This window comes from Naegleria fowleri (assembly GCF_008403515.1).
Source record: "Naegleria fowleri strain ATCC 30894 chromosome Unknown tig44, whole genome shotgun sequence".
NCBI lineage: Eukaryota > Heterolobosea > Eutetramitea > Acrasida > Naegleriidae > Naegleria > Naegleria fowleri.
In genome coordinates this window covers 44718-69611 of record NW_025407976.1, presented here as the reverse complement: position 1 = coordinate 69611, position 24894 = coordinate 44718, and the positions used below count along the sequence as shown (strand labels likewise).

General features: G+C 36.2%; 12 protein-coding genes across 12 annotated transcripts in view; 7 read left to right on the top strand and 5 right to left on the bottom strand.

The window, feature by feature from the left end:
- The window catches only part of FDP41_005355 (uncharacterized protein), a gene marked incomplete at both ends in the record, with an annotated part of 1551 nt that extends 1305 nt beyond the window's left edge, over positions 1–246 (bottom strand). Inside the window, one exon of the mRNA XM_044708870.1 lies at positions 1–246. This exon is cut by the window's left edge and continues 1305 nt beyond it. Coding sequence (XP_044560074.1) covers positions 1–246 — 246 coding nt within the window.
- Positions 247–750: 504 nt separating this feature from the next.
- Positions 751–2532, bottom strand: FDP41_005354 (uncharacterized protein; the record flags this gene model as incomplete). The annotated part of the gene is made up of 1 exon (XM_044708869.1): positions 751–2532. The coding sequence occupies one exon, from the start codon at positions 2530–2532 to the stop codon at positions 751–753; it is 1782 nt and encodes a 593-aa protein (XP_044560073.1).
- A 293-nt stretch (positions 2533–2825) lies between these two features.
- Positions 2826–3934, top strand: FDP41_005353 (uncharacterized protein; the record flags this gene model as incomplete). The annotated part of the gene is made up of 2 exons (XM_044708868.1): positions 2826–3382; positions 3454–3934. The coding sequence occupies 2 exons, from the start codon at positions 2826–2828 to the stop codon at positions 3932–3934; spliced, it is 1038 nt and encodes a 345-aa protein (XP_044560072.1).
- A 1873-nt stretch (positions 3935–5807) lies between these two features.
- Positions 5808–7879, bottom strand: FDP41_005352 (uncharacterized protein; the record flags this gene model as incomplete). The annotated part of the gene is made up of 2 exons (XM_044708867.1): positions 5808–6490; positions 6763–7879. 2 exons carry the CDS (start codon positions 7877–7879, stop codon positions 5808–5810), a joined length of 1800 nt encoding a protein of 599 aa, XP_044560071.1.
- A 922-nt stretch (positions 7880–8801) lies between these two features.
- FDP41_005351 (uncharacterized protein) lies at positions 8802–9299 on the top strand (the record flags this gene model as incomplete). The annotated part of the gene is made up of 1 exon (XM_044708866.1): positions 8802–9299. The coding sequence occupies one exon, from the start codon at positions 8802–8804 to the stop codon at positions 9297–9299; it is 498 nt and encodes a 165-aa protein (XP_044560070.1).
- A 293-nt stretch (positions 9300–9592) lies between these two features.
- On the top strand, positions 9593–9988 carry FDP41_005350 (uncharacterized protein; the record flags this gene model as incomplete). The annotated part of the gene is made up of 1 exon (XM_044708865.1): positions 9593–9988. One exon carries the CDS (start codon positions 9593–9595, stop codon positions 9986–9988), a length of 396 nt encoding a protein of 131 aa, XP_044560069.1.
- Positions 9989–10027: 39 nt separating this feature from the next.
- Positions 10028–10330, top strand: FDP41_005349 (uncharacterized protein; the record flags this gene model as incomplete). The annotated part of the gene is made up of 1 exon (XM_044708863.1): positions 10028–10330. The coding sequence occupies one exon, from the start codon at positions 10028–10030 to the stop codon at positions 10328–10330; it is 303 nt and encodes a 100-aa protein (XP_044560068.1).
- A 1789-nt stretch (positions 10331–12119) lies between these two features.
- FDP41_005348 (uncharacterized protein) lies at positions 12120–13364 on the top strand (the record flags this gene model as incomplete). The annotated part of the gene is made up of 1 exon (XM_044708862.1): positions 12120–13364. One exon carries the CDS (start codon positions 12120–12122, stop codon positions 13362–13364), a length of 1245 nt encoding a protein of 414 aa, XP_044560067.1.
- A 561-nt stretch (positions 13365–13925) lies between these two features.
- FDP41_005347 (uncharacterized protein) lies at positions 13926–15173 on the bottom strand (the record flags this gene model as incomplete). Its single annotated transcript, XM_044708861.1, has 2 exons — positions 13926–14611; positions 14867–15173. 2 exons carry the CDS (start codon positions 15171–15173, stop codon positions 13926–13928), a joined length of 993 nt encoding a protein of 330 aa, XP_044560066.1.
- Positions 15174–15627: 454 nt separating this feature from the next.
- On the top strand, positions 15628–18405 carry FDP41_005346 (uncharacterized protein; the record flags this gene model as incomplete). Its single annotated transcript, XM_044708860.1, has 1 exon — positions 15628–18405. The coding sequence occupies one exon, from the start codon at positions 15628–15630 to the stop codon at positions 18403–18405; it is 2778 nt and encodes a 925-aa protein (XP_044560065.1).
- A 392-nt stretch (positions 18406–18797) lies between these two features.
- Positions 18798–21601, top strand: FDP41_005345 (uncharacterized protein; the record flags this gene model as incomplete). The annotated part of the gene is made up of 2 exons (XM_044708859.1): positions 18798–20012; positions 20081–21601. 2 exons carry the CDS (start codon positions 18798–18800, stop codon positions 21599–21601), a joined length of 2736 nt encoding a protein of 911 aa, XP_044560064.1.
- A 74-nt stretch (positions 21602–21675) lies between these two features.
- Positions 21676–24643, bottom strand: FDP41_005344 (uncharacterized protein; the record flags this gene model as incomplete). Its single annotated transcript, XM_044708858.1, has 4 exons — positions 21676–22476; positions 22662–22791; positions 23048–23491; positions 23661–24643. The coding sequence occupies 4 exons, from the start codon at positions 24641–24643 to the stop codon at positions 21676–21678; spliced, it is 2358 nt and encodes a 785-aa protein (XP_044560063.1).
- Positions 24644–24894: the final 251 nt, after the last annotated feature.

Genomic DNA, 24894 nt, shown 5'->3' with positions numbered 1-24894 from the left:
ATTCAATAACCACTTTTTCTTTCCTTCCTGTTGCAATGAAAATTTCTTTTTCAATGATAATTCCAATCTACGAATGTCATTATTATTCATCATGATGAAAAAAAGAATTAGAAAATCAATCATGGTGATACAAACATGATGCTTTCGAATCAATTTTAATTTCTTCACATCCTTCTCCTGTGGATTGATTGAATTTAGATTTGGATGGTCATCGGAATGATTGTTCGAGTTCTTGCGTTTACTCATTTTTTTGATGTTTGACGCTGCCCGCATATGGCCGAGTGGTTTTTCTGGAACTGTGGCAGTCAACTGGTCCAGCGTTCGAATCCCAGGGGTTGCTGCTGTTATCGTGAGCAGTTTAAACACCTTTACTTCCGGGGTGCCTGCTAGGAAGTCACTACGTATCTTACGTTTGGCTTGTAAATAATGTACATAAAACCATCGAACAACGTTTATCATCGAATAAACCCATCCCTGAATTTTTTTGATGTTTGACACTTTAAGGCAAAAAGAGATTCCGAAAAACAAACTACACTCTCTTTGAACGAACAATGAATTAAACTGCAGTAGGTCAGTCCGCCTTATTCCTGTCTCGATCTATTCTCTTTGTATTAGATCCTTATTGCGATTCAACCTGTCAAATGGATACCACTGGGCTATCTCTGCCAAATGGTCCTGCATTCCAACCCCATATCACTGTTATTCTCTTGAACATTAGTATAATATGCCCTTCTTTTAAAATCACGTCCTTCATTGTTTGCGTTGAATGTTCATTCGTGTCAGAATCATTTCAATGATGTGTGTGTCATAGTCGAATTCTTCTAAGGCTGCATACATGTCTATCTCTTGTTGTTGTTGCAAAAACTCGAATAATATTGGCTCAAAGAAATCTCGAGTTTGTTTTGTAAAGAGTGGAAAACACACTTTGCAAAATGAATAAATTTCACTCACATCAATGTCCATTTTCTTAATATAACGTTCACATTCAAGAAGAATTTCCTGTCTCATTCCCAATCGATGCACATAGGAAAAGAGCTCTAAGGCATTTTGTTCATTCAGATTCATCTTTTCAGAATATAAACATCGACACAATTCTTCCAAGACTGAAAAATTACAACATTGTAAGTGCAAGATAGGAAATTCGTGGTGGGCTTGCAATTCTCGAATTTTCTCTCCTTCATCGAAATTGCATTCAATCATCACTTTGAAAAACGAACTTCGTTCCGTCAGAAAGTCCTTGTGGCAGAGAATGGAGTCATTCGTGGGTACGAATGAAGTTTCTTCCAAATAGTTTTCAATTTTCAATTTGAAATCACAGCAAAGTTTTCTCATCAACTCCAATTTAGTTTCAGGTTTGTGAGATTCAAGGAAAAAACTCGCCTCCATGGATTTCAAAAAAGCATCTGCCATGTTCTTTGTAATTTCTTCTTCCTTCACTTTGTTTTGGTAGGCTTTTAAGAAATCAACTGCATCATAGATTTTCAAAGATTCAGCAACACTCAAAAAATCTTTGATGGCAAACACCTGAGATAGAGAATACTGAATTTCCTTCTTTGAAGAAGTTAGATCCATAAATTTTCCACTGTATACCCAAACAAGTAAAATATCAAAGCACTTTTTTGGAAAATTCACAGTTCCTAAATCAATACGTGACAGCTTGGAACTCATTAATTTTTTAAGTTCCATTTCTGTTTCAGGTAAGACATCGAGTAATGCTTGCATTTCTTCTTCGTTTGCTCTTTTGTATGCTAATCTTTGTCGAATCATTGCAATTTCTTGTTTGATTTTCTTCACTTGATTTCTGAGTTCATGAACAAATAGAACCTCATTACCAAAACAATACTTTTCAATTTCCTTATTGGATTTTAAAGTGATCAATGTTTGTTCGTGATAGCTTAAACTGTTAGCAACCGTCCATGGAATTGGTCGACTCTCTTGAACAAGTGCAAAGTACAAGAGTAATGGCCATCTTGCCAAAAGAATCCATAAATGGCAATAATAATTCGTTTCTTGTGGTTGATCTGAAAATCGAATTGTTAGAGTAATATCACTCTCCATATTTCTTTCACTTTCCAAAAGAATTCTTTTTGTTTTTTTAACCATGAACGATTGAAGTGATAAAGATTCCATCTGTAATAAATGATCTTCCTCATCAAGCAAGTCTTCTTTTTTCTTCATGATGAGATTATTACTAAAATTGGAATAATTATTATAAATTTTCAATAGTTTGCGGATATTGAGAGATAAGGCATTCATGTAGCATCGATGAAACTTATCATCACGTGCTCCTTTCTCCGATAAGAAATGTACCAATTGCAAATGTCCACACAAACATGCATAATATAGTAATGTATTTCCATAAACATCAGCAAGTTCCAAATCGGAAGGCTTGAGCATGGATTTGACTCGTTGAAAATCTCCTTTTTTACAATACGCGTAGATATCATAGGATGTCTGAGAGGACTGATGATGATTTAGAGGAGGAGTGTGTGAATGAGTTATTGTTGTTGACGTTGTGGAACGAGAGGACATTTTTTCTGACAAGTTCAGCAACAAAGATCGATGAGATGAACTTGCATTTTGAATTGGATGATCCGTTCTGAAATGCGTTATTGAAATTGCGCTTCAAGATTGTAAAGGAACCAATTTTGAAATGAATTGTTTGTACAGTCCTCTTAAATTGTTGTGCAATCAACACTTTCATCCAGCAAGATTAGATTTTTTGAGCAGCTGTCAAACATCAAAAAAAATGAGCAAACGCAAGAACGGCGTTCTTTTCAAAGTTCGGAATCAATGAACAGAATGATGGAAAGAAATTGAAATTAATGCCAAAGCAAAATGTTCGAATGACTATGGTGGATTTTTCTAATTCTTTTTTTCATATTAGTGATAATAATGAAGATCAAAATGAGATTCGGAAATGGGAATTGTTGTTGAAAAAGAAATTTTCATTGCAACAAGAAGGAAAGAAGAAGTGGTTATTGAATCGAGAATTACAATATGAACATTTCTTTCCCATCGAGTTCATGAATGACAAGCAATTTGTATTAAATCACATCAAAAAATATGGTCATGGATTACGATTTGCATTTGTAAAGCTGAAACAAGACAAAGAGTTTGTATTACAAGTGATTCAATTGAATGGACTTGAATTATCTCAATCCTTTTTTCGCAAAGACAAAGAAATGGTATTAATAGCTACGAAGAAAGATGGGCGTCCATTTGTATGTGCATCAGAGGAACTTAAAAATGACAAGAACTTTGTGTTGGAAGCCATTCGATTGAATGAAAAATGTCTATGTTATGCTTCCCAAGCATTAAAGCAAGACAAGGAATTCGTATTTGAAGCAATCAAACAAAATAGGAAAGCACTTAGATGGATGTCATGTGATTTTTTTCAAGATGAAGATTTTGTGATCGAGACATTGTTTTGAATGCTGTCAAAAATGATAGTTCTGTGTTTGGATTTGCCTCTCGTGAATTGAGAAATGACAGAGAAATTACACTTCAAGCTATCAAACAAGATGGCTCAGCATTAATACATGCTTCGACAGAGCTGAAGGGAATTAAATCGGTGGTACTGACTGCTGTGAATCAAATAGGATGGTTACTTGAATATGCCTCAGCTGAGTTGAAAAATGATCGAGAATTTGTTTTGTCAGCTGTTAGACAAACTAGTTCAGCTCTTCGCTATGCTGATGAAATGCTGAAAAGAGATCAAGAATTTGTATTCGAAGCAGTCAAACAAAACAGTGATGCTTTTGAATATGCTTCTCAGGAACTTTTTAATGACAAGGAATTCTTATTGAAACTGGCAAAGCTTGGATGTCGAAATGTTGTAATATGTATTCCAAAAGACAGAGAATTTGTGTTAAGAATTGTCAAACTTAATGGTCTCTGTTGTTGGATCATATGGCTCATCATTCCTCAATGACAAGGAAATCATGTTAGAAGCAGTGAAGAATAACGGATATGCCTTCGCATTTGCGAGTGATGAATTGAGAAAAGATTCTGAATTGGTGATGGAAGCTCTCAAATGCAATGGATTTGCGTTGAAGTATAGTGATAAATTGTTGCAAATAAGGATGGAACAATGTTATTTTGGTGCTTATATGGAAACATCCTCATCTTATTAATTTCTCATTAGATTTCATTAACATTGAAATACATGAACAGTAATCCCGTGACAGTGTAGAGGATCAAAAATTGCCAGCGGGATGCACTCCAGTTGTTTCTTGAGTTGGAAACAAGTACATGATCCTATTTCCAACATGCGTTTGATGTAGAAAGCTAAAATCAAGATCGCTCCACATCTTTTCTTCCTCGGTTCATTGGATACCTTTTGTTTATATAAATATTACTTCAGATTTGTTCTTTTCATTTCGATTAAAGACTAATGATCTTGATTGATACTTGTAACACAAATTCTTTGTCACGAGCACATAGTTGAGAATGGCATGTTGTCCATACTTTACAGATTCTAATTAGAATTGTTTGTCTTATAAGTAAAACAAAAGGATGCTGCATTTTTTCAAAGTATAAGAAAGGTTCTAGAACTAGAACAGAAAATGTTTGTTTCAGATTACCAATGCCTATTATTAAATGCATTAGAAAACTAAATCTTAATTGGAGAACTGAAATCAAACAACCTTCTGTTCCAGCTACTTGGATTGTATGTTGGTTAAACAGAATTTGGCCAGATACAAGTATAAATCCTTATCAAGGACCATATGTATTGTGCAATTCTTGTAAAAATATTGGATGTCTCAATCCAAAGCATCTCTCCTGGAGAAATTAAACAACAATAAATCTTTTTTTTAAAAAATTTTTAATAAATTAGTTTTCAAGAAATTAATACAATACAAAACCAATAACACTCTAATCGTTTTTTTCTCAGTTAGACTTATCCACCAAATTTAAGAAATCAAATTCTCAAAATTAATTTCTTTTCTAGACAAAAAATCTAGACAGCAAAATCTGTAAAAACTATGTTAATGAGAAATATATTAAATATAATAAGTTCTCCTTCAAACTCGAGAGCAAGACCGTCTTGTCTTACAGATTCCACTTCTCTGTCGTTTCTCAATTCATCTAATGTATATCGAAGAGCTCTACCAGCTGACAATACCACCTCTTTGCCATTCTTCCATTTTGACATATTCGCATTATTCGCCATGGTTACTTCTGACCGGAAGCGTTGAGTACTTTCAAATTTTGGATTTCATGATTTAAACAGAAACTATTAATTTTGTTTTTGGCCTAACTCACAAAAGGTCCTTCTCTGCTCAAGTCTGATCAACTGTTTGGAAGAAGTTTCTTGTTTACATTGTACTGCATGTTGAATAGCCAATAAGTGTCCCCAAATATGCACGAGGGCCCGTTCAATCTGTATTTGAGTGAATGAAACCATGCCATCTAATCTGCAGCCCAAAAGGATACCATTTCCTGCAAAACTTCCAGCAGAAATCCAGCTGCGAACGGATTTCGGAGCAGGACAAGAGAAATTCTCATCAACATGAGCCTGACTCTCTTAATTTAGTTTTAATTAATTTAGTTTTTTGGGCTTATCATGATGCGTACGGTTGCGCTTATGAACAACTCTTGACAAAGATTTCGTGTTTGATTTGGTAAAGCTTGGATGTTTTCAAAAATGCTCCAAAAGGTTTGATTGATGACATGGAATAATGTTATTTTGGAGCATATGTTGGCCAATTCATTTAATGTTGTTATTTACTACGAAATAATTCTTCAAAGGTGAAACTAATCGAATTAATTCATCATCCATGTGATTTGAGAGAGAGATCTTTTCAAAAACCTCCTTGATTTCCAAATACTTGTTGAATTTGAGTATTAAAAGCATTCACAGGGACGATCCAATGTGGTTTGTTGGCCACCAACCAATCCCAAATGATTTTCGCTTCAATCTTGTCCGCAAAATCAATACTCGTGTGAAAACCATCGAATGGTTCAATTAATAAATAAGGTGGAATTTGATGTTGCTTGCAATATTCAAGCATTTGAGGTAATGGGAAATCCATGTAACCCAATTCAATATTTTTCAATTTCACAGTTTGTGCAACTTTGTTGGCGACTTGAGATAACTCTGCAGCTCGTTGTGAAGTGGCGTTTCTAGTGGCTTCATCTGGAGTGAGCCAAGTTTGACATGGATTTGCTCCTGAACATGTCAAAAAGTGATAAAGTCCTTCGTAGGTGACTCCAAGAGGATGAATTCTCTTGTGCATTTCATTCCATAAAAGTCTTCCATCGACTAAACCTATAAGTAATAATTTGCTGTTGGGTGGTGAACGAGCATCGAGAAGAGTTAATCCATTCATGAGACGTTCTTCGAATTGTTGAGGAGTGGTCATTTCTGAAAGGGAGTCTTTACACACATCATTTCCAATGTAAGCTAAAAATCCAATATAAGGTAAGGATTGAGGTGTCATCGAGAGACCATCGAGTTGATAGCCAGCAAAGTTCTCAATTTTACCTGCATTTGATAGTGAGAAGAAATTGTTGAGAATTGTTTCAACACAAGTTTTCCCGATATGTGTGTAAATTCACACCAATTGGTTCATTCACCACAGTGATAAATGTGAAATTCCACGACATGACATTTCACCACAAACATATCATAGATTAAATTTTCCACAATTCACAACAGTGTTCATTAGTCATTCCACACACAAATCCACATCAACATTTTGATCACATATAGAATCATCATTGGCCTCTCTGAATAATCATTATTGAAATACTCACCTCCATTGTGTCCAACATTTTGATATTGTCTATGCATACATAAATCACGTTGTCTCATTCTCAAATAAATCGATCCATCCTCTCCAATACTTTTAATATCCCATCCTGTGGACCAACATTTTTGAGGCCAATCAAATTCATCTTCCAATAAAAATCCAACATTGGTCATGTTATCAACATCTAAATATTCAGGAGGAACATGAAAACCACTTGATGCAGAATCACCAAACATGATGACTTGTCTTGTTGCTGTTGCATTACAATACAAACTTTCATAACTCCTTCCTGTTTTGGGTTCAGTTCCATAAATTCCATTACAATTCATGTCTCTGTTATTGAGATTGGAATCAAAAATTCCAGGCTTAATATTTGGATTCGAATCGTCACAATCCATTCCTCTCCAATCTGCATTTCTCACCAAAAAGTGATTTGAAGGGAAGAAATCTTTATCATCATCACTGACAGGAGTGACATAATCTGAAAATCCATTTTTCTTGAAAGGTGACTGATCTTTTTGCATTTCTTTTCGACGTGCCATGACAAGAGCAACCACCCACGTTTGAAGTGCATGTTTAATACGAGCTCTCTTTTCCATCATACGTTGTGGATCATTATTAAATTTTTGTAACACCATTTTTGGTAATAATTTTGAAAAATTTCTTCCATTCCACACCTTCCACCATCCATTTCCATCTTGATTGTTCATTTTCTCATTCTGTCTTGTCAATGATTCCAATTCTTGTCTCAACTTGAACATGGTATATTCGCTCTTTAATGAATTTTCCATAATTTTGGATCGAATCCTCTTTGAGTTCATGTTATTGCCAAAAGTAGTAGTAGTGGTTGAAGTGGTGGAAGAAGTACTAATCGAAGTGGCAGTAGTGTTGGTACTATTTTTCAACATACAACCATTACATTGTGCAATTTTTAAACCCACACATATTTCTGTCGCCGTATAATCCTTCAATAATAAATTCACAATCAAATCCAAACCATTTTGCATCAATAAATCACACAATAATTGATATTCCTGATAATGAGAGGGAATGACACGACACAATTTCTCAGCCAATTGATCCAAATAAGGTTCTTGTTTGTGAATTTCATTTTCGACCATGGTGAGAAGGACATTGCAGAGAGTACATGCGAAGTTGTTGTTGTTGGCGATTGTTGAGAATGTTGTTGTTGTTGGTGGTAGTTGTTGGGAATGTTGTGGAATGGAATTTGAGAAATGAATGGAAGCAGCAAGAGAGCAAATTGTCATCATCATGATGATCGCCATGCTGATCAGCACGATCCGCTGTGTCCACATGGTGCTGGTGGTGTTTGATGACGATCCCAAACGGCGACCGTTGTTGCCAACAACGAAAAGGAGTTGCATGCACATGTGGCGGTGGTGGATCGCTGACTCAGCGGGTACGTGTTGTTGTTTTTTTGAATGTGAAACATCTTGAAACTTCAAGTTTTGGTCGTTTCAGCAAATCTTGTTGAAGGATTCTTTTTTTGGAATTGGTAGTTCATGCCATGAATAAGAAAGAAATAGCTTTTGAATCAATGAAGTGGTTCAATTGAACGGAAATGAATTTCGAAATACTTCAAGACATGGAATTTATTTTAGAAGCAATCAAACAAAACAAGAGAGTACTTCGATGGGTACCACAGAATTTTCTCCAAGATAAAGAGTTCATGTAAAAAGTTATCAAATTACTGTACCCAGAATTTGAAATAGTCTCTTTTGATTATTCCAACAAAAAATTATGATGAAACTTGTGAAAGATTTTGGATTATTGTTACAATTCGCAATTATTAATATTTGGATCCATGGCGACGTGTGGTAGTTGTTGGGAAATCCCAATTCGATACAATCAACGTTTTGGAGATTCCATGTGGTTCAATGTTGTTGGGAAGTCCAAGTGTCACAACAAGATTTGGGAACTCCAAAGATACAACACCTTCACCACGGTTGGTGAAATGCTTTTAAAACTGCAACATTCGTCCTTGCTAAAGATCCATTCTAAAAAAAAGGCAACATCAGAAACATGACTAAGAAGAATAATTCCTATAACCGTACACGTATGTCCAATGATCAACCATTCTTTGAGAAAGCTCCAACATCTGCTTGGAGAAGAGGTGCCACCAACAGCAATTCCAAAAAGAGATCCATATATGGTAATGGCAAAACAGTCGATCAGATCGTTGGCATTGCAAATGAATCAAAAGCTTCATCTTTCTCCTCTTCCAAGAATCGTCCAGTCTCAAAGGACTCTCTTCTTCAACTCTTGGCAATTCAAGATCCCAAACAACCTGTGATGGTCAAAGGTGTTATTACAGAGATTTATCCTGAAGCATTTGCCTATGCCTTATCTGATCCAACGACCACCATACGTGTGGAAATACTTCCTGAGGAGGGTCATGAAGAATCATCCTGGGTCGATGTTGCTGAGAATCGATTGAAAGTTGGAACTCGAGTCCAATTAGTGGTCCAATGGAAAAAAAAACCCAACCTCATTGATTTTGTTTGTTTCCAATCCAACTAGGATTCTCTCAAGATCTTGCATCATCCAAAGAGTGTTTATGAAAACGATCAAGCATTGATGGATGCAAATACAAACATGGAAGACCCATCTCGATTGATCGAGGGTTGTGGTTTATTGATCTACTTGAAATCTATAGCGAGTTTTATTCTTATCAAAGGAAAATTGGCTCATCATGTGGGAACTCTTTACTATGCCTCTCGTTTTGCACAATTAAGGGAAGATATTCTTGAAGAACAAACTCGCCTGTTGCCAAAACATCTTCTCATCGAAATGATGAAAAAAATTACAAAAAAATGGAAAATTCCGTAATGGACAAGTGGATGCGAGATCAGGCTGAATGTTCCCTCACCACCTTTACCAGAGAAAGACCTTCGGAAATGATTCTCTTTAGTGTTGCTTGTACATCTCCTGTGTTTTCTCATCAAACGTTGAGTGAAACGATTATGGATCGAAAGGAAAGATATTCACCCCTTCGGGAATTCCTCAACAACCACTTAAAAGAGCTTGAGGAAGAGGTCTATTTGTCTAGATTTAATGAGAGGGTTGTTGTGGGGGAAGAGGAAACTTCAATTCAGGATTATGAAAAAGAGCTTCTCAAACCCTATTACTTAGTTAAGCGATGTAAGAAATTGTTTTGGCTGCTGTTCGACAGAATGGAAGAGCACTTGGATATGCATCGGAAGAGTTGATTTATGATAGAGAAGTCTTATTGACAGCTGTTAGACAAGATGGCAAGCTTTTTGTACCATCGTCCAAATTTATGGGACTATCCAACCACCAAACCATTCACCCAGTACGATTATGAACTCTTTAGTGATAAGTCATTCTTATTAGAAATGATTAAGGCAGGATGTCAAGAAGTTTTCAAATATGCACCGAGAGATATTATTGAGGATAGAGAATTTGTGTTAAAAGCTGCCAAACTCAATGGTCTTGCTGTTTTTGGATCATGTTTTACCTCAGACAAGGAAATCATGTTAGAAGCAGTCAGAAATAACGGATGTGCATTATATTATGCGAGTAAAGACTGAGGTAACGTTGTAGTATAAGGACTCGTTGGATAGGCCTTTCAAGAAGAAATTTGGACCAGTTTGTTTCGGGTTATAAATGTTCAAAGTATCTTCTGAGTTTGGTGGGTGATGAGGGGTTGGAAAGCGAGGGAATTTCTTGAAGATGTTGGCAGGGTTTGTTGCAGTGTTGGTGAGCTCAACTGGAGTAATGTTCAATGATGCCGGAGGTTGAAGTCCAAAAGGGTTCATGTTGGAGAACTGGTTTAAAGGGCGACTGTTCAAGTTCTTTTGAGATTGTTCATTCATTTGTAGAAAACGAGACTCCAAGCCTTGAATGTGTGAGGTGAGACCTTCAATTTGTTGAGAGTATTGGCGCGCATTGCGAGTAGGATCTTTTCCGTATTCAGATCAGAAGGTTCTGAGTTTAGTTTCCTTTGTTTAGGGCTCTCTTCATACTCGTTAGAGAATTCTTGAAGAGGGGACTGATCCTCTTCTAAATTTCTCTTCTTGTTATTCTCACCTTGAAGGCAAGAGCTTGCTTGGTTTGGCTGTGACATATATTAGACACTACTACGCTGTGTTGCTGTTGAGGTAATTTTTTGAGCGATGATCTTAGCATCAATCTACCAACTCCTATCTCTCACCAAGCGCATTCTGATGTTATATACTAGTAGTGCCATGAATAAACTCATATGCTACTACTTGAAAACATAAACGACAATTAAGGTAATAACATTGGTCTTTCTCCGCACAACCTTCAGGAATCCACCATCCGGTAAAACTACCAATGTTCTGCAAGTGTTTGCTGTTCCTAAGTAGTCACTATATAATGACACTGTTTGAACTAACAAAGACACCCAGTGACAGCACTTAATTAAAAGCAACAGGTCACAGACATTAAGGTTTCTTGAGAATGAATAACTTGGCTTTCCGTATGCGTCCAACAAAGGCGAAACCATTAGATCCAATCTCAACTCTCCTCCGCAATAAATCCTTCACACTGGTACCCTTAGAACAATGAGTGAAAAACATGTCCCATGACGCCAAAAACTCTGCCCATTCAGAAGGAATCGAAATTAAGGGAAAGTAATGCCCTCTTCTGAATGCCTCCAACCACTGATTGCACAGACAGTAGTTGTAACAGCTAACGATCGTCCCACAACCTTAGTTAATTACTTTTTCCAAACTAGTCACTGGTACTGGTAGTGGTTGGCCCAATACAATTCCTAAAACTTATGAACTTACCAAAAACTATTTCCGATCTGAATTGCTCTGGAGAGGGTGGGCGGGAGGGAGAAGTTTGCCCAACAGTCTGCTTGGGAATCTTTTAATTATCAAATCCATCTTCTCGCACTTTGTGGTAAATGATGCTAATTTTTTAAAGACGATTCCAATCAAATTCTTACAAAACGATCTTATTGTTGGATTCCGATTTTAAACAGACGAAAGTCGAGGCCTAACTGTCTATTAATTAATGCTCGGGACTCTACTGAACAAAGTCAATTAACAAAATATACAGAAAATCCCACAAACACCAGACCATTATTAAATCCTTAAACCAACATGAACGCAGACTTCAACACTAATAAGAATCTTTATACCAATACAGGTTGTTTTGCTCTGAGATATCCATTTCTCTTTTCCGACATTTTGAAATAGATTTGTTTGATATGTCTATTGAGTGTGAGGAAGATAAAGTATGTTTTTCCCTATTTTGAAAACGTAAACAACAATAAGAATCGGTTGGTTAATTGTAAGGAACAAGCTTTGGGTTTGAGGTCTCTCCTTACGCCCGACCTTCATAAAAAAAATGTTGAAAAGAGCGCACAGCCAACATTCTCATCCTGCTCCTGAAATCAGCCATAATGAAATGGATGACAAATTGCTGAACAAGGACACTCATCTGCATGTGGGGGTGATTTTGATCGAATTTTCTGCTTGTTTGCATCACCTCCATGATGAAAATTTGGAAATTGTGGATGAGATTCGGAGATTGGAATTGAAATTGAAAAGGAAATTTTCATTGCAACAAGAAGGAAAGATGAAATGGCTATTGAATCGAGAATTGGAATACATAGAATTCTTTCCAATTGAATTCATGAATGACAAGCATTTTGTATTGAATCACACTAAAAAGTTTGGATACGGATTAAGATATGCATCACCAAAGCTGAAACAAGACAGAGAGCTTGTGCATCAGGTTGTTCAATTGAATGGGTGTGAATTACATTTTGCCAGTAATGATATTCGCAATGATAAAGAAGTGGTATTGGAAGCTATCAAAATATACGAACTTGCATTAACATTTGCTTCAAATGAACTTAAACAGGACAAAAAATTTCTGATTGAAGCCGTTCGATCGAATGAAAAATGTTTTCATTATATAACAAATAGAGTTTGCAAAGACATGGAATTTGCATTAGAAGCAATCAAACAAAATAAGACAGCACTTCAAAGTACATCTTGGGAGCTTTGCCAAAATGAAGAATTCATGTTAAAAGCTATCAAATTACTCTTTCCAGAATTCGATCGTTTAGTTTCTTTTGGTCGTGCAAACAAAGGAATCATGATGAAACTTGTTCAAGAACATGGACGTTTGTTGCGATTCAAAATTGATGGTAATGCTCTTCGATATGCCTCTCAGGATTTGCAGGATGACATACAAATTGCATTTCATGCGATCAAACAAAATGGGATGGCATTGAAATTTGTTTCGACTGCGTTGAAGAGAATCAAAGGAATTGTATTGACTGCTGTGAACCAAAATGGATTTGCACTTAATTATGCATCGAAAGAGTTGAAAAATGATCGAGAGGTGGTAATGGCAGCAGTTAGAAATGAAGATTTTGCTCTTCAATATGCTGATGAAATGATTACAAGAGATCAAGAAATTGTGATTGAATCGATCAAACAAGGCAATCTTGTTTTTGAATTTATTTCTAATGAACTTTTTTGTGACAAGGAATTCTTATTGAGACTGACAAAGCTTGGATGTTGGAATATTTTCAGAAAGGGGCTCCAAAAGAAATTGTTGAAGATAGAGAATTTGTGTTAAGTGTTGCCAAACTCAATGGTCTTGCTGTTGTTGGATCCGATTACTCACCATTTCGCAATGACAGGGACATCATGTTAGAAGCAATGAAGAACAATGGATATGCGTTGAATTTTGCGAGTGATGAGTTGAAAAATGATGCTGATTTGGTGATGGAAGCTCTCAAATGCCATGGCTTTGTGTTGAAGTATAGTGATGAATTGTTGCAGCAAAGGATGGAACATTGTTATTTTGGTGCTTATTTGGGAACACCTTAAACGAATTCACAATTGAATATTTAATTGAAGATGAATCTGTGAAGTACCATCTAATGCCTTTACAATGATTCCCTATTCAAACCATATTGTTTCATTCATTCGAGTTTTTGGTCATTTCTCAAAATAGATATCATATCTGGCTTCATTAAATGTCTCCTTATTTTCTTTTTCGGTAGTTGGAATCTAAATGAGTTTGGAAAAACTTTTTGTTTCAAATATTCTTGTTTGTTCGGATGATCACACATGGATATGAATCTCCACCACTAAACACCAATAATTCTTCTCTTCTTCAAACCATGCAAACTCTTCATGGATTTAAATTTTGTTTGCTACTCTCATATTCAATATAACTAGCCACCTTTGCACAACAAGGTTCACAAAAACAACCATAAACATCCTCTAGAGAAGAAAGATCGAGAATGAAAGCATCGTCCAATTCAACTTTTCCTTCTTCCTTTTTCTCCTCATGATGATTCTGATAATAAACTTTCTTCAAACAATTCAAAAGGTGCTTTCGACAATATGGAATGCAAGACGTACTCGTCAATGCCAAAAACAATGGAGGATAATTTGAAAGAGTTTCATAATCCTTCACTATTTGATCCAATTGTTTCTCATATTTAAATTTTTGAAAAACTATTTTCAACTTGGAAATGTCATTTTCTGTGAGATGATTTAAATTGTCTCCTTCCAAGAGGTCACTCAGATCAGGAATTTGTCTTGTAAAGGCATTGTAAAGAGAAGGCATGGTTTTGAGTGAACCTTTTTGATATATAATTTTCGAATCATAATCACTCAAAATTACATAACGATCGAGAATAGTCGAGTCATGACATTCATAAAATCTCTTTTTTTCAGAATTTTCATTCAGAGAAGCACATTTCAATAAATCTGCAAATAATTCTTTACGTTCTGTGGCACTGAACTTTTTTTCGGACAAGTTGGCATGTTCATACTTTTTAAGACATGAAGGAGTTTCGATCAATTCGTTTTCTTCAATTTCACAATATATTATGAACAACATGGTGTTTTTCATAATATTTGTCAAAAGTATTTGTCATAAGAATTATTTTCATAAATTTGTGATCAACCAGATTCATAGATCGATCCAATGCAAAACATTTTTCACAAGGATGATGATCCATTCATTATTAATGACATTTTCCACCATATGATTCCATTGAATTTAAATGAATGACCAACATTTCACTCTCAATTATTATAAACATTATTCAAAACAAAACTCACGTAAACACATGACAAGAAATAATTCCGAGACTTCATTCTGAAATTTCGTTTCTCTGTGTTCCAATCGTCTCGCATCAAACCGATCAATTTGCAACTCACGACTCTTTTTTCGACATTTAATCTTGGCCGAGAGGTACATGTAAAACTTTTTCTCGCTCTCCGAATACATGTCATCGACAGCAACAAAACGATGAGATGGATTGTTGTCGGAAATGAGTTGATCAAGACGATCTCTCACACGAAGAATTTCTGTCATGTCAGGTGGTTTCATGGAAAGAGTCGGAGGTGGTGATGTGAGGACTGTCATTGGATGACATTTTTTGCAATAAATTCTTGTTTTAAAAACGACATTCATCCATTCGAAGAACAAACAACGTTTCAGAATATGTATTTGCATCGGAACCATTGAACACTATTCCACAAGTTGTATAAATTCTAAACTCCGAGCTTTCAATATTGGGAAAACGAGCGACCGAATGACGCACCGAACGTTCGGCCATAAAAATTAATTATACATTTTTTTTATTATCTTTGAAATCAATTTAAAACGAGTGAACTGTATGAGAGGTTCACAGAAATTATTCTTCATGCAATCCATCAAAACCTTGTAATATTGAACATATTAGATGTTGGCGAGTGTTCAACACGAATGAATAGCTGCAAGAAAGGAAGCCAAAACTTTTGCCGCCAAAACGTTTCGAAATTGTACCAAAAAAAATTGCCTTCTTCCGATTGGACAATTGGATCATCAAGACCCTCAAATGAATGAAAATACCTCCAGGAGTAATCATAATAACCACAATCCGAACCACACGCATGGATCTTCTTCCGAGAGAAGAGATCTTATCTCCACTTTGAAAGGCTTCTCTCAAAAAAGTATTCCCAACTCGGAACTGTATTCCAAGTCGTTACCTCAATTGAATTCGAGAGACTCTTCCATCTTGTCGAATAGCTTTTCAAACCTTTACATGCAACCTCCATCAAGTACAACAAATCTCAACACGAGTTCGGTGTCGAGATGTCATGTTTTAAACAAACAACCGATTTCCTCCGAAATACCTCTTGTACCTTTAAATGACTTGCAAGAATCCGATTTAATTAAGGTATTAACTTTCTTCTTTCCAAAAGGCACCAATTTTTCAATGAATCGATGCGGATGTGGTGTTTTGTGTCCTTTAATTTCTATTCCTGTTACTTCCCTTCAGCAAGTAGACCCTTCGATCGCTCATCGAGCCATTCAACAACGAGATAAAAATGCTTCTTCATCACATCAGCCAAAAATCATCATCCGAAGAACGCCACAACGAGAAGTTTCCATCTTTTTCGATCCGGAAGCTGCTGATAAAAACAAAACAATAATGCATCAAATTGACGAAGGATTTACAATTAAAAGAAATGAGAGAGTGGTGAACACAAACAATATTACAGCAAATTTAGTATCACTACTTGGAGCGGATGATATTTTGGGAACAACCCACAAAATGGATGCAATTTCATCCACAGAAGACACAGTCAACAATATTGCCTCGTCATCAACAGATGGACGCAAGTCATTGTCGCCAAATATTCAAATTTTACTCACAGAATATGAAAACCAATTAAAATCTCTCAGAGAGCAACTTGACCACGTGATGGCTGAAAAGCAGCTCATCCAGTCCACTTCTCATAACATTACAGAAAAAGCTGGAAAGCAATCGGAAGAAATCTCGAGGTTGCAAAACGAAAACGATTCTCAACGAGAAAAAATTAACAACCTTCGCAAAGTTGTAAGATCTTATGAATCAATGATCAACAAGAATGAAAATAATGAATCATTGCTAGAGCACAAAAATGAAGAAATTGAAAAATGTAAATCAATAATTTCTTCAAAAGATAGAGAAATTACTCGCCTTCAAGAACAAATAGTGCTGAGCAATAATTCCATTAATCAGGCGGCAGAAATTAAAAAACTTATATCCAAAAAAGAACAAGAATTATCACTCCTTAGCAAAGATATTCACAATTTGAAAATGGAACTTTCAGAGAAGGAACGATTATCACATGAAAAAGTTTCAGAGTTGCAAAATTCGATCGACATGTTAACACAACAGTTGAATGTGGAACAAGAAAAGAGCAAGAGTATGAAAATTGATTATGATTTGTTATTAAGAAGCAAAGAATCTGAATTGTTAAATTTGAGACAGCAACTTGAAATGGAACGAAGCAACCTTTCTATTCTTCACGATAAGCATCAAATGTTGGAAACAAAATTCAAGCATGAGCAAAAATTGATATCACGGCTCGAGCAAGATTATAAACATAATGAAATTGCAATGGAATCTCTCAAAAAGAAGTATGACAAGATGGTAGAGATTAAAGAGGAGTGGGAAATGAAATATAATTCAAAAATGCAAGAGTTAAAGCAATACCAAGAGAAAGTGAACGAAGAAAAAGCTCGTCTACAGAGCGAATTTGAATCTAATCTCCAGAACTATCAACAAACGAGTCAAAGAACGATCACTGATCTTACGACGCGTCTTGAACAGGTCATAAATGAGAATCGGCTTCACGTCACTGCACTGACAAGTAAGGAAGAGATGATGGTGTCATCACAAATTGATTCCCAGCAAAAGATATCAGAGTATAGGGAAACAGTTGAGCAGCTTAATCATCAATTAAGAAATGCCTCTGTAGAACTGCAACAAAAGGAAAATGAAATTTCAAAACTTCGAAAATTGATGGAGCAATTAGAAAAGGATAAACGAGCTCTTGAAGTTGTTATTTTAGAAAAAACAGATCTAATTGTAAGACACGAAATGAGCATTTCAAACTTGGAAATTGAAAAGAAAAAGTCTAGCTTTGAAATATCTGAATATTCTGCACGACTCTCAAAACTTGAACAAAAAACAAAAGAGTTATTAAGTGATATTAGCCAATTACAAGATGTAAATCAATCCCTCCAAGAGAGCAATGAAGTTTTGAATCAACAATTACATTCAAAAGACGCTGATATGAAACAAATGTTTGAGTTGAAGACAAAGGAGAACGAAAGCTTGATCAACCGAGTGAAATCTGATCTGGAAAATCAATTATTGGATCTTCAACAAGAAAAGGCTACTCTTCAACAACGTTATGATAATCTCATCGAAGAAAAGGATTCTCTACAATTTAATGCCCAGCAACAATTGGAAACCATCCATCGAATTACTGAGGAGTTGAAACAATCACAAAATGAAAACAACTCTCTCAAAACAGAGCTTAACGCACTCAAAGAAACACTAGTGGCCAAGGTAAATACGCACAAAGAATTCCAAGAAAAAACGGAAAAGAAGATTGAAGAGCTTTCGAATCTAATCGTGGTCAAAACAGAGTGCGCGAATGCCCACATACTTGAGATTGACAAACTTAAAGGTGAAATTCAATCTCTGCAAGGTAAACTCAGTGAAATTCAATTACACTTTAAAAAACAGAAAGACACTATCAAGGACCTTACAGAGAGTTTGAACATGCTTAATGAAAAGTTTACAACAACTCAGCAAGAACTTCAAATCAAAAAATGAAGCAATCATTCACTTGAATGCTGAAGTAGAAAAATTCAGAGACAGCGTTCATGACAAGGAGCAACAACTACAGACACTAAAGAAACACGCTCTCACCGATTTAGAAAAACAAATCATTGAAAAATCGGAAGCTCTCGATAACCAAAAGAAAATTTATGAGCAAGATATTTTCATGGTAAAATCTCACCTTTCAGAAACCAAGAAATTATTTGAAGCTAAGGTTTCTCTAATTGTAGATCTAGAAGAGAGAATTTCATCATTGAAAAATGAAACGTTGGAGAAAGATAAAGAAATTTCTCGATGGATAGGTTCTTGCGAAGATTTGAAAAAAAACTTTCGAGGAAGAAAGAAAGCAACTTTCAAGCAAGATTGCTCAACTTGAAGAAGTCATCATGTCATCAAAAGAGAAGTTGTTACAACTCGAAAAAGAAAAACTTCAATTGGAAGAGGAAGTTTCAAGCAAGAATTCCTCCATGAAATTACACGAACAGAAAATTTCACAACTGGAGCGATTAATTGAAGAGGCAAGAACAGAAATCAAACAAAAGAATGTCGAGTTAGAAGAAACCAACGCACTCTATCAAGAAAAATCAGAGATCTTGTCTAAGACATTGGAAGCGAGAGAAAAAGAAATTGAAGCATTGAAAACACAGTTATTATTCTCCGAGAGTAATTATCGATTGTTGGAAGGTAACAAAAATCAACTCGAAGAAGATCTTTCACAACTTCATGAGCAAGAACATAACTTGACTGCAATGATTCATGAAAAAGAACAAATCATCCTTGACCTTCAATTGCAAATCGAAGCACTACAACATGACTTGACACAAAAAATTAATGCCAATTCAGAATTATCAAAAACACTTTCTGAATTGAAAGATACTAACGAAAAGATGGATAACTTTATCATAACTCTAACAAATGAAATTAAAGACAAATCGCTCCTCATTCAACGACTTGAAAGGAGAATTTTAGAGAATACCAATGAAATTAAGCAACTAACAGAAGATAAGGAACGAATTATATCTAGCTTAGAAAAGAAAGTCGCACTTTTAGAAAAAGATGTTTCTGATAAACAGGAAGATGTCAATAGACTTGTCACGCTCAACGAAAAGCAAAAGAAACATTATACAAAAATCGTTAATGAACTTGAATCAAACCTTGAAGAAAAAGAAAATCGAGAAAAACTTCTCTCTGGCTCATTTAACGAGCATAGTGTTAAACTTTCAGAATATTCTCGAAAGATTGAAGCAATGGAATCTCAAAAAAGACAACTGATGAACGATATTGAAAAGTTAGAAAATGAAGCTCATGAGAAAGGTCAAGAAATTCTTGAATTAACAGAAAAGAATCATTCTCTTCAAGGACGAGTCGAAGAAATGGACAAACGAATCATGCAGCTTGAGAAACAACGAAAGCAGCAACAACATGACTTTTCCACTCTGGAGAGTAAGATGGAAGAAGATGCTGCTAAAATGAAACAACTTTCAAAAGAATGCCTAGATCTCAAACAACAATTGACCACTTTAGAGGGTGAATTGAGTTTATCGAAACACAAACTTTCAGTCTCAGAAAAATCAAACAATGAAATTTCTCATGAACTCGATGTCTGTCATGAGAAAATTTCCCTGCTTGAGCAAGAATTTAAATTATTGAAATCATCTTCCAAAAAAAGAAAAAAGAAGAATTAGAAACTCAAATGAAACGTCAAATTCAAGAACATGAAGAAACAATCAAGCAGTTAAAATCACAACTCCTTCTAGAAAACAAGCTGAAAGAGGAATTAGAGCATACCAAGGATCTTATTCAGAACACTTCAAACCTTGTTGAAGAACAAAATGATGAGGTTCAATCCCTAGAAAAGGAATTATCTCAACACTCTTCATTAATTGATCGAATGAAAGAAGATAGCGAACAACGAATTGCTGAAATAACCTTCTCATGTCAGCAACATGTTCAAGAACTTGAGTCCAAGGAACGAGAATTAATAGAATTGAGACAAAATTATCAAAAATTGGAGAACATGTTCTTTCAAATGGAGAAAGATTACCGAACGTTACAAACACAAGACGACTTGATTAATAAGCAATTGGAAGAAAAGTGTACAGAACTTCAAAATAGACTCGACGAAACCATTGATCCAATCTCAAATCGAGAACAAGAATTAAAATTCCTAATGAAAGAAAATTCAGAATTGAGAGAACAAATTCAGGAACAAAAGAATAGTACCGATCGAATGCAGCAAGAAATTGAAAGACTCTTGGAACAACTCACCAGCAATTCAAGCATTAGCACGTCACCATCCATGTCAATGACTGATACGAGTAGTATTCTTTCAACTTCATTATTGTCTTCAACAAGCCTTCAAGGTTCATTTGTGAGCGGTGTTGTCAACACCACTGGAGCAACAACAACCACTTCGGTGGCATCAACTACTACTTCTTCCACTCGTCAAACTCAACAACCAAAAACAACTCAATCTCCAAAGAAAACTCAACACATGATGCAATCAGCAACTCTTGATTTGAAACATTTATGGAAACAATTAAGAGCAGAAATTATTCGATTGAAACAGAAAAATGTGGAACTCGCTCAACAAATTATGCAAGTTCAAAAGTCAAAGGAAGAAACAATTGTGAAATATGAAAAACAAATCAAGTCAACATTTATTGATTTGATGCATTACAAAAAGGTAGCGGAAGAGGTTGAACAATTGAAATTGGACAATACTCGTTTGTCATTGGCAAAGAAAGAAGTGGAAGACAATTTATCAAAACTAGGTGCGAAACTTTCTGCATTAGAAACAGAAAAACAGAATTTATGGAAATTGCAGGAACAAACCAGAAAGGAACTTATTAACTTGAAGGAAAATGTGATCAAACTCACAGAAGAAAATGAAAAACTCTCAAAAATGGAGATACGTGCATCCAACCAAACCAATATTGAGATTGAGAAGTTAAAGAAGGAAAAACGAAGTTTGGAAGAAAAACTATTATCTGTTACGGATTCATCAAAGAGTCAAAAAGAAATTACCCAACTCACAAACAAACTAAAAGAAGCTCGAACGACGAGAGAAAAACTTGAAAAACTTCTCAGAGAACAACGACTTCAAATCGAAGAAATGGATACAAAGAATAGAGAATTGAGACTGAAAATCACCTCTCTTGAAAATTGTACTAGTAATACCAATAAATAGCGAGATTTCAAATTCAACACTGCAATAATTCAAGAAAGTAAATGCATTATTTCATGTAATTTATTCATGCGAACTTAATACTTGACTTTCTTGGAGGGTGGAACCAGACAACTACTTCTTGAAGGAGCATCGTGGTGTGTCGTTATTGATCTGGGGTTATTACCACTCTCAGAATAACGTCCCGAGTGAGAGGAATGATGGCCATCACCTTGCTGTGGATGGTAGTGCTGTTGTCCACTACTACTACTGCTACCACCATGATGATATCCACCACCACCGCTGCTACTGCCTGATCGTCCATCATTATGTGACGAAGAATAATGCGAACGATGATGGTGATAATGTGGTTGTTGTTGCTGTGACGAAGAAGGATGGTAAGAATGTCTACTACCACTCGAATGGTAATGGTGTGACGAAGAAGATGATGAGGAGAATGGAGGTGGTGGAGGAGGAGGTGGAGGTGGTGGTTGATAATGATGTCCAGCCGATGATGAGGATGAAGAGGAAGATGCCACTGCTGCCGATGCCACCTTAGTAGATGCTCCATGGGAGTGATGGTGGTGATGATGATGCGATGCAGGAACACCAGAAAGTGGATGCACAGTGGAAGGAATTAAATGATGTGAGGGAGCATCTGGTCGATGATCATCCTTCTTTCTTGTTGAAAGTTCATTGTATGAGCGAGAGGGTAAACCTTTTGGTTTGCAATTCTTGGGATTCTTTCCTCGTTCCCAAAACCAATCATGATTCAAGCTGTCACTTGCTGAAATTCTTTTTGCAGGATTGAGAGTCAATAACTTGTCCAACAAATCCAATACTTTTGGTGAGCATTTCAAATTTGCAAATCGATCCAGAATTCTCCCTCTTTTTTGGTTCTTGAGGTTTGAGAGATTTCCAATGAGGTAGTTTTTCAACTTCGGGCCAATCTTCCACAGATGGGGTTCCACACCAACCGAAAATCTTCTCTAATTGATCCGGATCGGATGCTCCTGGAAAGAGAGCCTTAGGTTCCTTTTCACCAGCAAAAAGGGAGTAGCATTTCACCAAGAATGCAACCAACTGACCACATGTCAATAGAAGCATCATAGGCGGTCGCTCCTAACAGTAATTCAGGAGGCCTATACCAACGAGTGACCACTCGATTGGTATATTCTTGTTGCTTGTTTCTGTGAAAAACTCTCGAAAGCCCACTAGTGTCGATGAATGTGCAAAGAGTGTTTGTGGTTTGGCCAATCGTGGTGGTGTTGACGATGAATGACCAACAAACCAAAAAAAACCAAAAAATTTTCAAAAAAAATTCACACAATTTCGGTCAGAGTTCCAAGAGTCATTGAATTGCGGTTCGGTTGAACGATCGTTCATTACCATCAAGAGAATGCCATTTTCATTTGACATAATATTTGGTGTGAATGAATGAATACAAAAATATCGTCCAGTTGTACTTACAAATCGGCAAGCTTTAAAGTTCCATCCTTCTTGATGAGCACATTGGATGCTTTCAAGTCTCGATGCATGACATCCCGAGCATGGCAATAATCGAGGGCAGATAAAAGCTGATACATGATGCATCGCAATTCGTCTTCGTCAAATCTGTGACCCTTTCCATTCAGTCCAGCAAGATCATGTTCGACGAATTCAAACACCAAGTAGAATGTTCCCTTCTGATTCCAAGTAACATCGTACAGTTTAACAATGTTGACGTGATCCAAATCCTTGAGAGCACGTATTTCCCGAATGGAAGTGATTGGAAAGCCCTCTTTTTCTCTTTGAGGATCAATTCTAATCTTCTTAATAGCCACCACGCTATTGTCACGTTTATCAATGCCTTTATGAACCTCACCATATGTTCCTTCACCCAACTTTTCTTGCTTTTGGAATGTTTTGCTAATGCTATAATATATCAACAACAACAAGCCAATTATAATGACAAACATTGGAGTTGAGTGTTGTTATAACAACAACAAAGGACAACACATTGCAGAATATTGGTGCACAATGAGAATTTCAAAACAATGCTCGGAGTTATTCATATATATGTCATTGCAAACACAACACTTACTCTTTTTCAATATGATGAAATCGATCGGATAGAGGATTTCCAAAGCGAGGAGATGATTTTGGAGGTCTTGGGATAGACATATTTGGAGTTGTTGGTGTCGATGGAGTGGTTGTTGGTGTTGTTGTAATAGAGTTTGGAGGTTTAATATGACCACCGTTAGGTTTGGTGGTATTAATGTTTTGCACACGTGATGATGATGAAGCCGGAGTTGCAGACGTAGAAGCAACAACATGTTGTTGATTAGTGTTGATCTTTATATTATTATTATTATTGGTATTATTAATATTGTTGGAAGTACTTCGTGATGAAGCAGTTGAACTCTCCACAGGTTGCTTTGGTCCGTTGGTAGTGCTGCCAGACAAAGTAGCAGATGCAACTGGAGGGTGATGATGAGAGGAGGAGGATGCCGACACTGTTGATGATGATGTTAAAGGGTTATTCGTAGTGCTGTTGCTGCTAACGCTCGAATGATGTTGTGGTTGTTGAGGCTTGTAGCTTGCCGAGGATGATGATGAGGAAGGATTTTGGCTCTTGTAATACCTTCCGTTAGGGTTGCTGTGTCGGCGAGAGTTCTGATGATGGTCGTGTGCAACTCCTCCTTGGTGCTGATCACGTAAAGACGATTGTTGTTGTTGCTGATGCTGTGGATGAGCAGAGGTTGAACTCCTTCTATCAACATTCGTGGTTACCTCTCCACTTTCTTGTGTCTTCCTGTGTTGGTGATGATGAGCCTCTGGCTCTCTACCCGATGCTACTGCTCTTTCCTCCTGCTTTGAAGATTCCGTGGATGAAAACTTTCTACTTCCCAATCCTCCCGTATTACCTCTTGTATCTACCTCCATCATGGTGTTACCAGAAGAATGATGATGTTGGACTGTCGTTGTTTCCTTGTTGTTCCTTTGGTTTGTGATGGTACTGCTTCCCTCATTCAGCTGTGTCGCATTCGTCGTTGTCATGTTTGTGGGCTGGTTCGACGAAGGCATAACGAGGGTGGTTGCGATATTTTTTTTCTAAACATAACAACCAATCAATTTTTTTCCGTTACAAAATTGCGTGGCTTTGAAAAAATTATTTGATTTTCTAATTTGCAATTCTTCTCATTCCAATTGAATTGAAGAAAGTTTGAGTGACCAAATTTGGATATTAAATTGTGGTATTAAATGCACTGACGATCCATGACCCTCTCTTGTGTTGTTATTGTGAACAACATTGAACACCACAATTTAAATTCCAA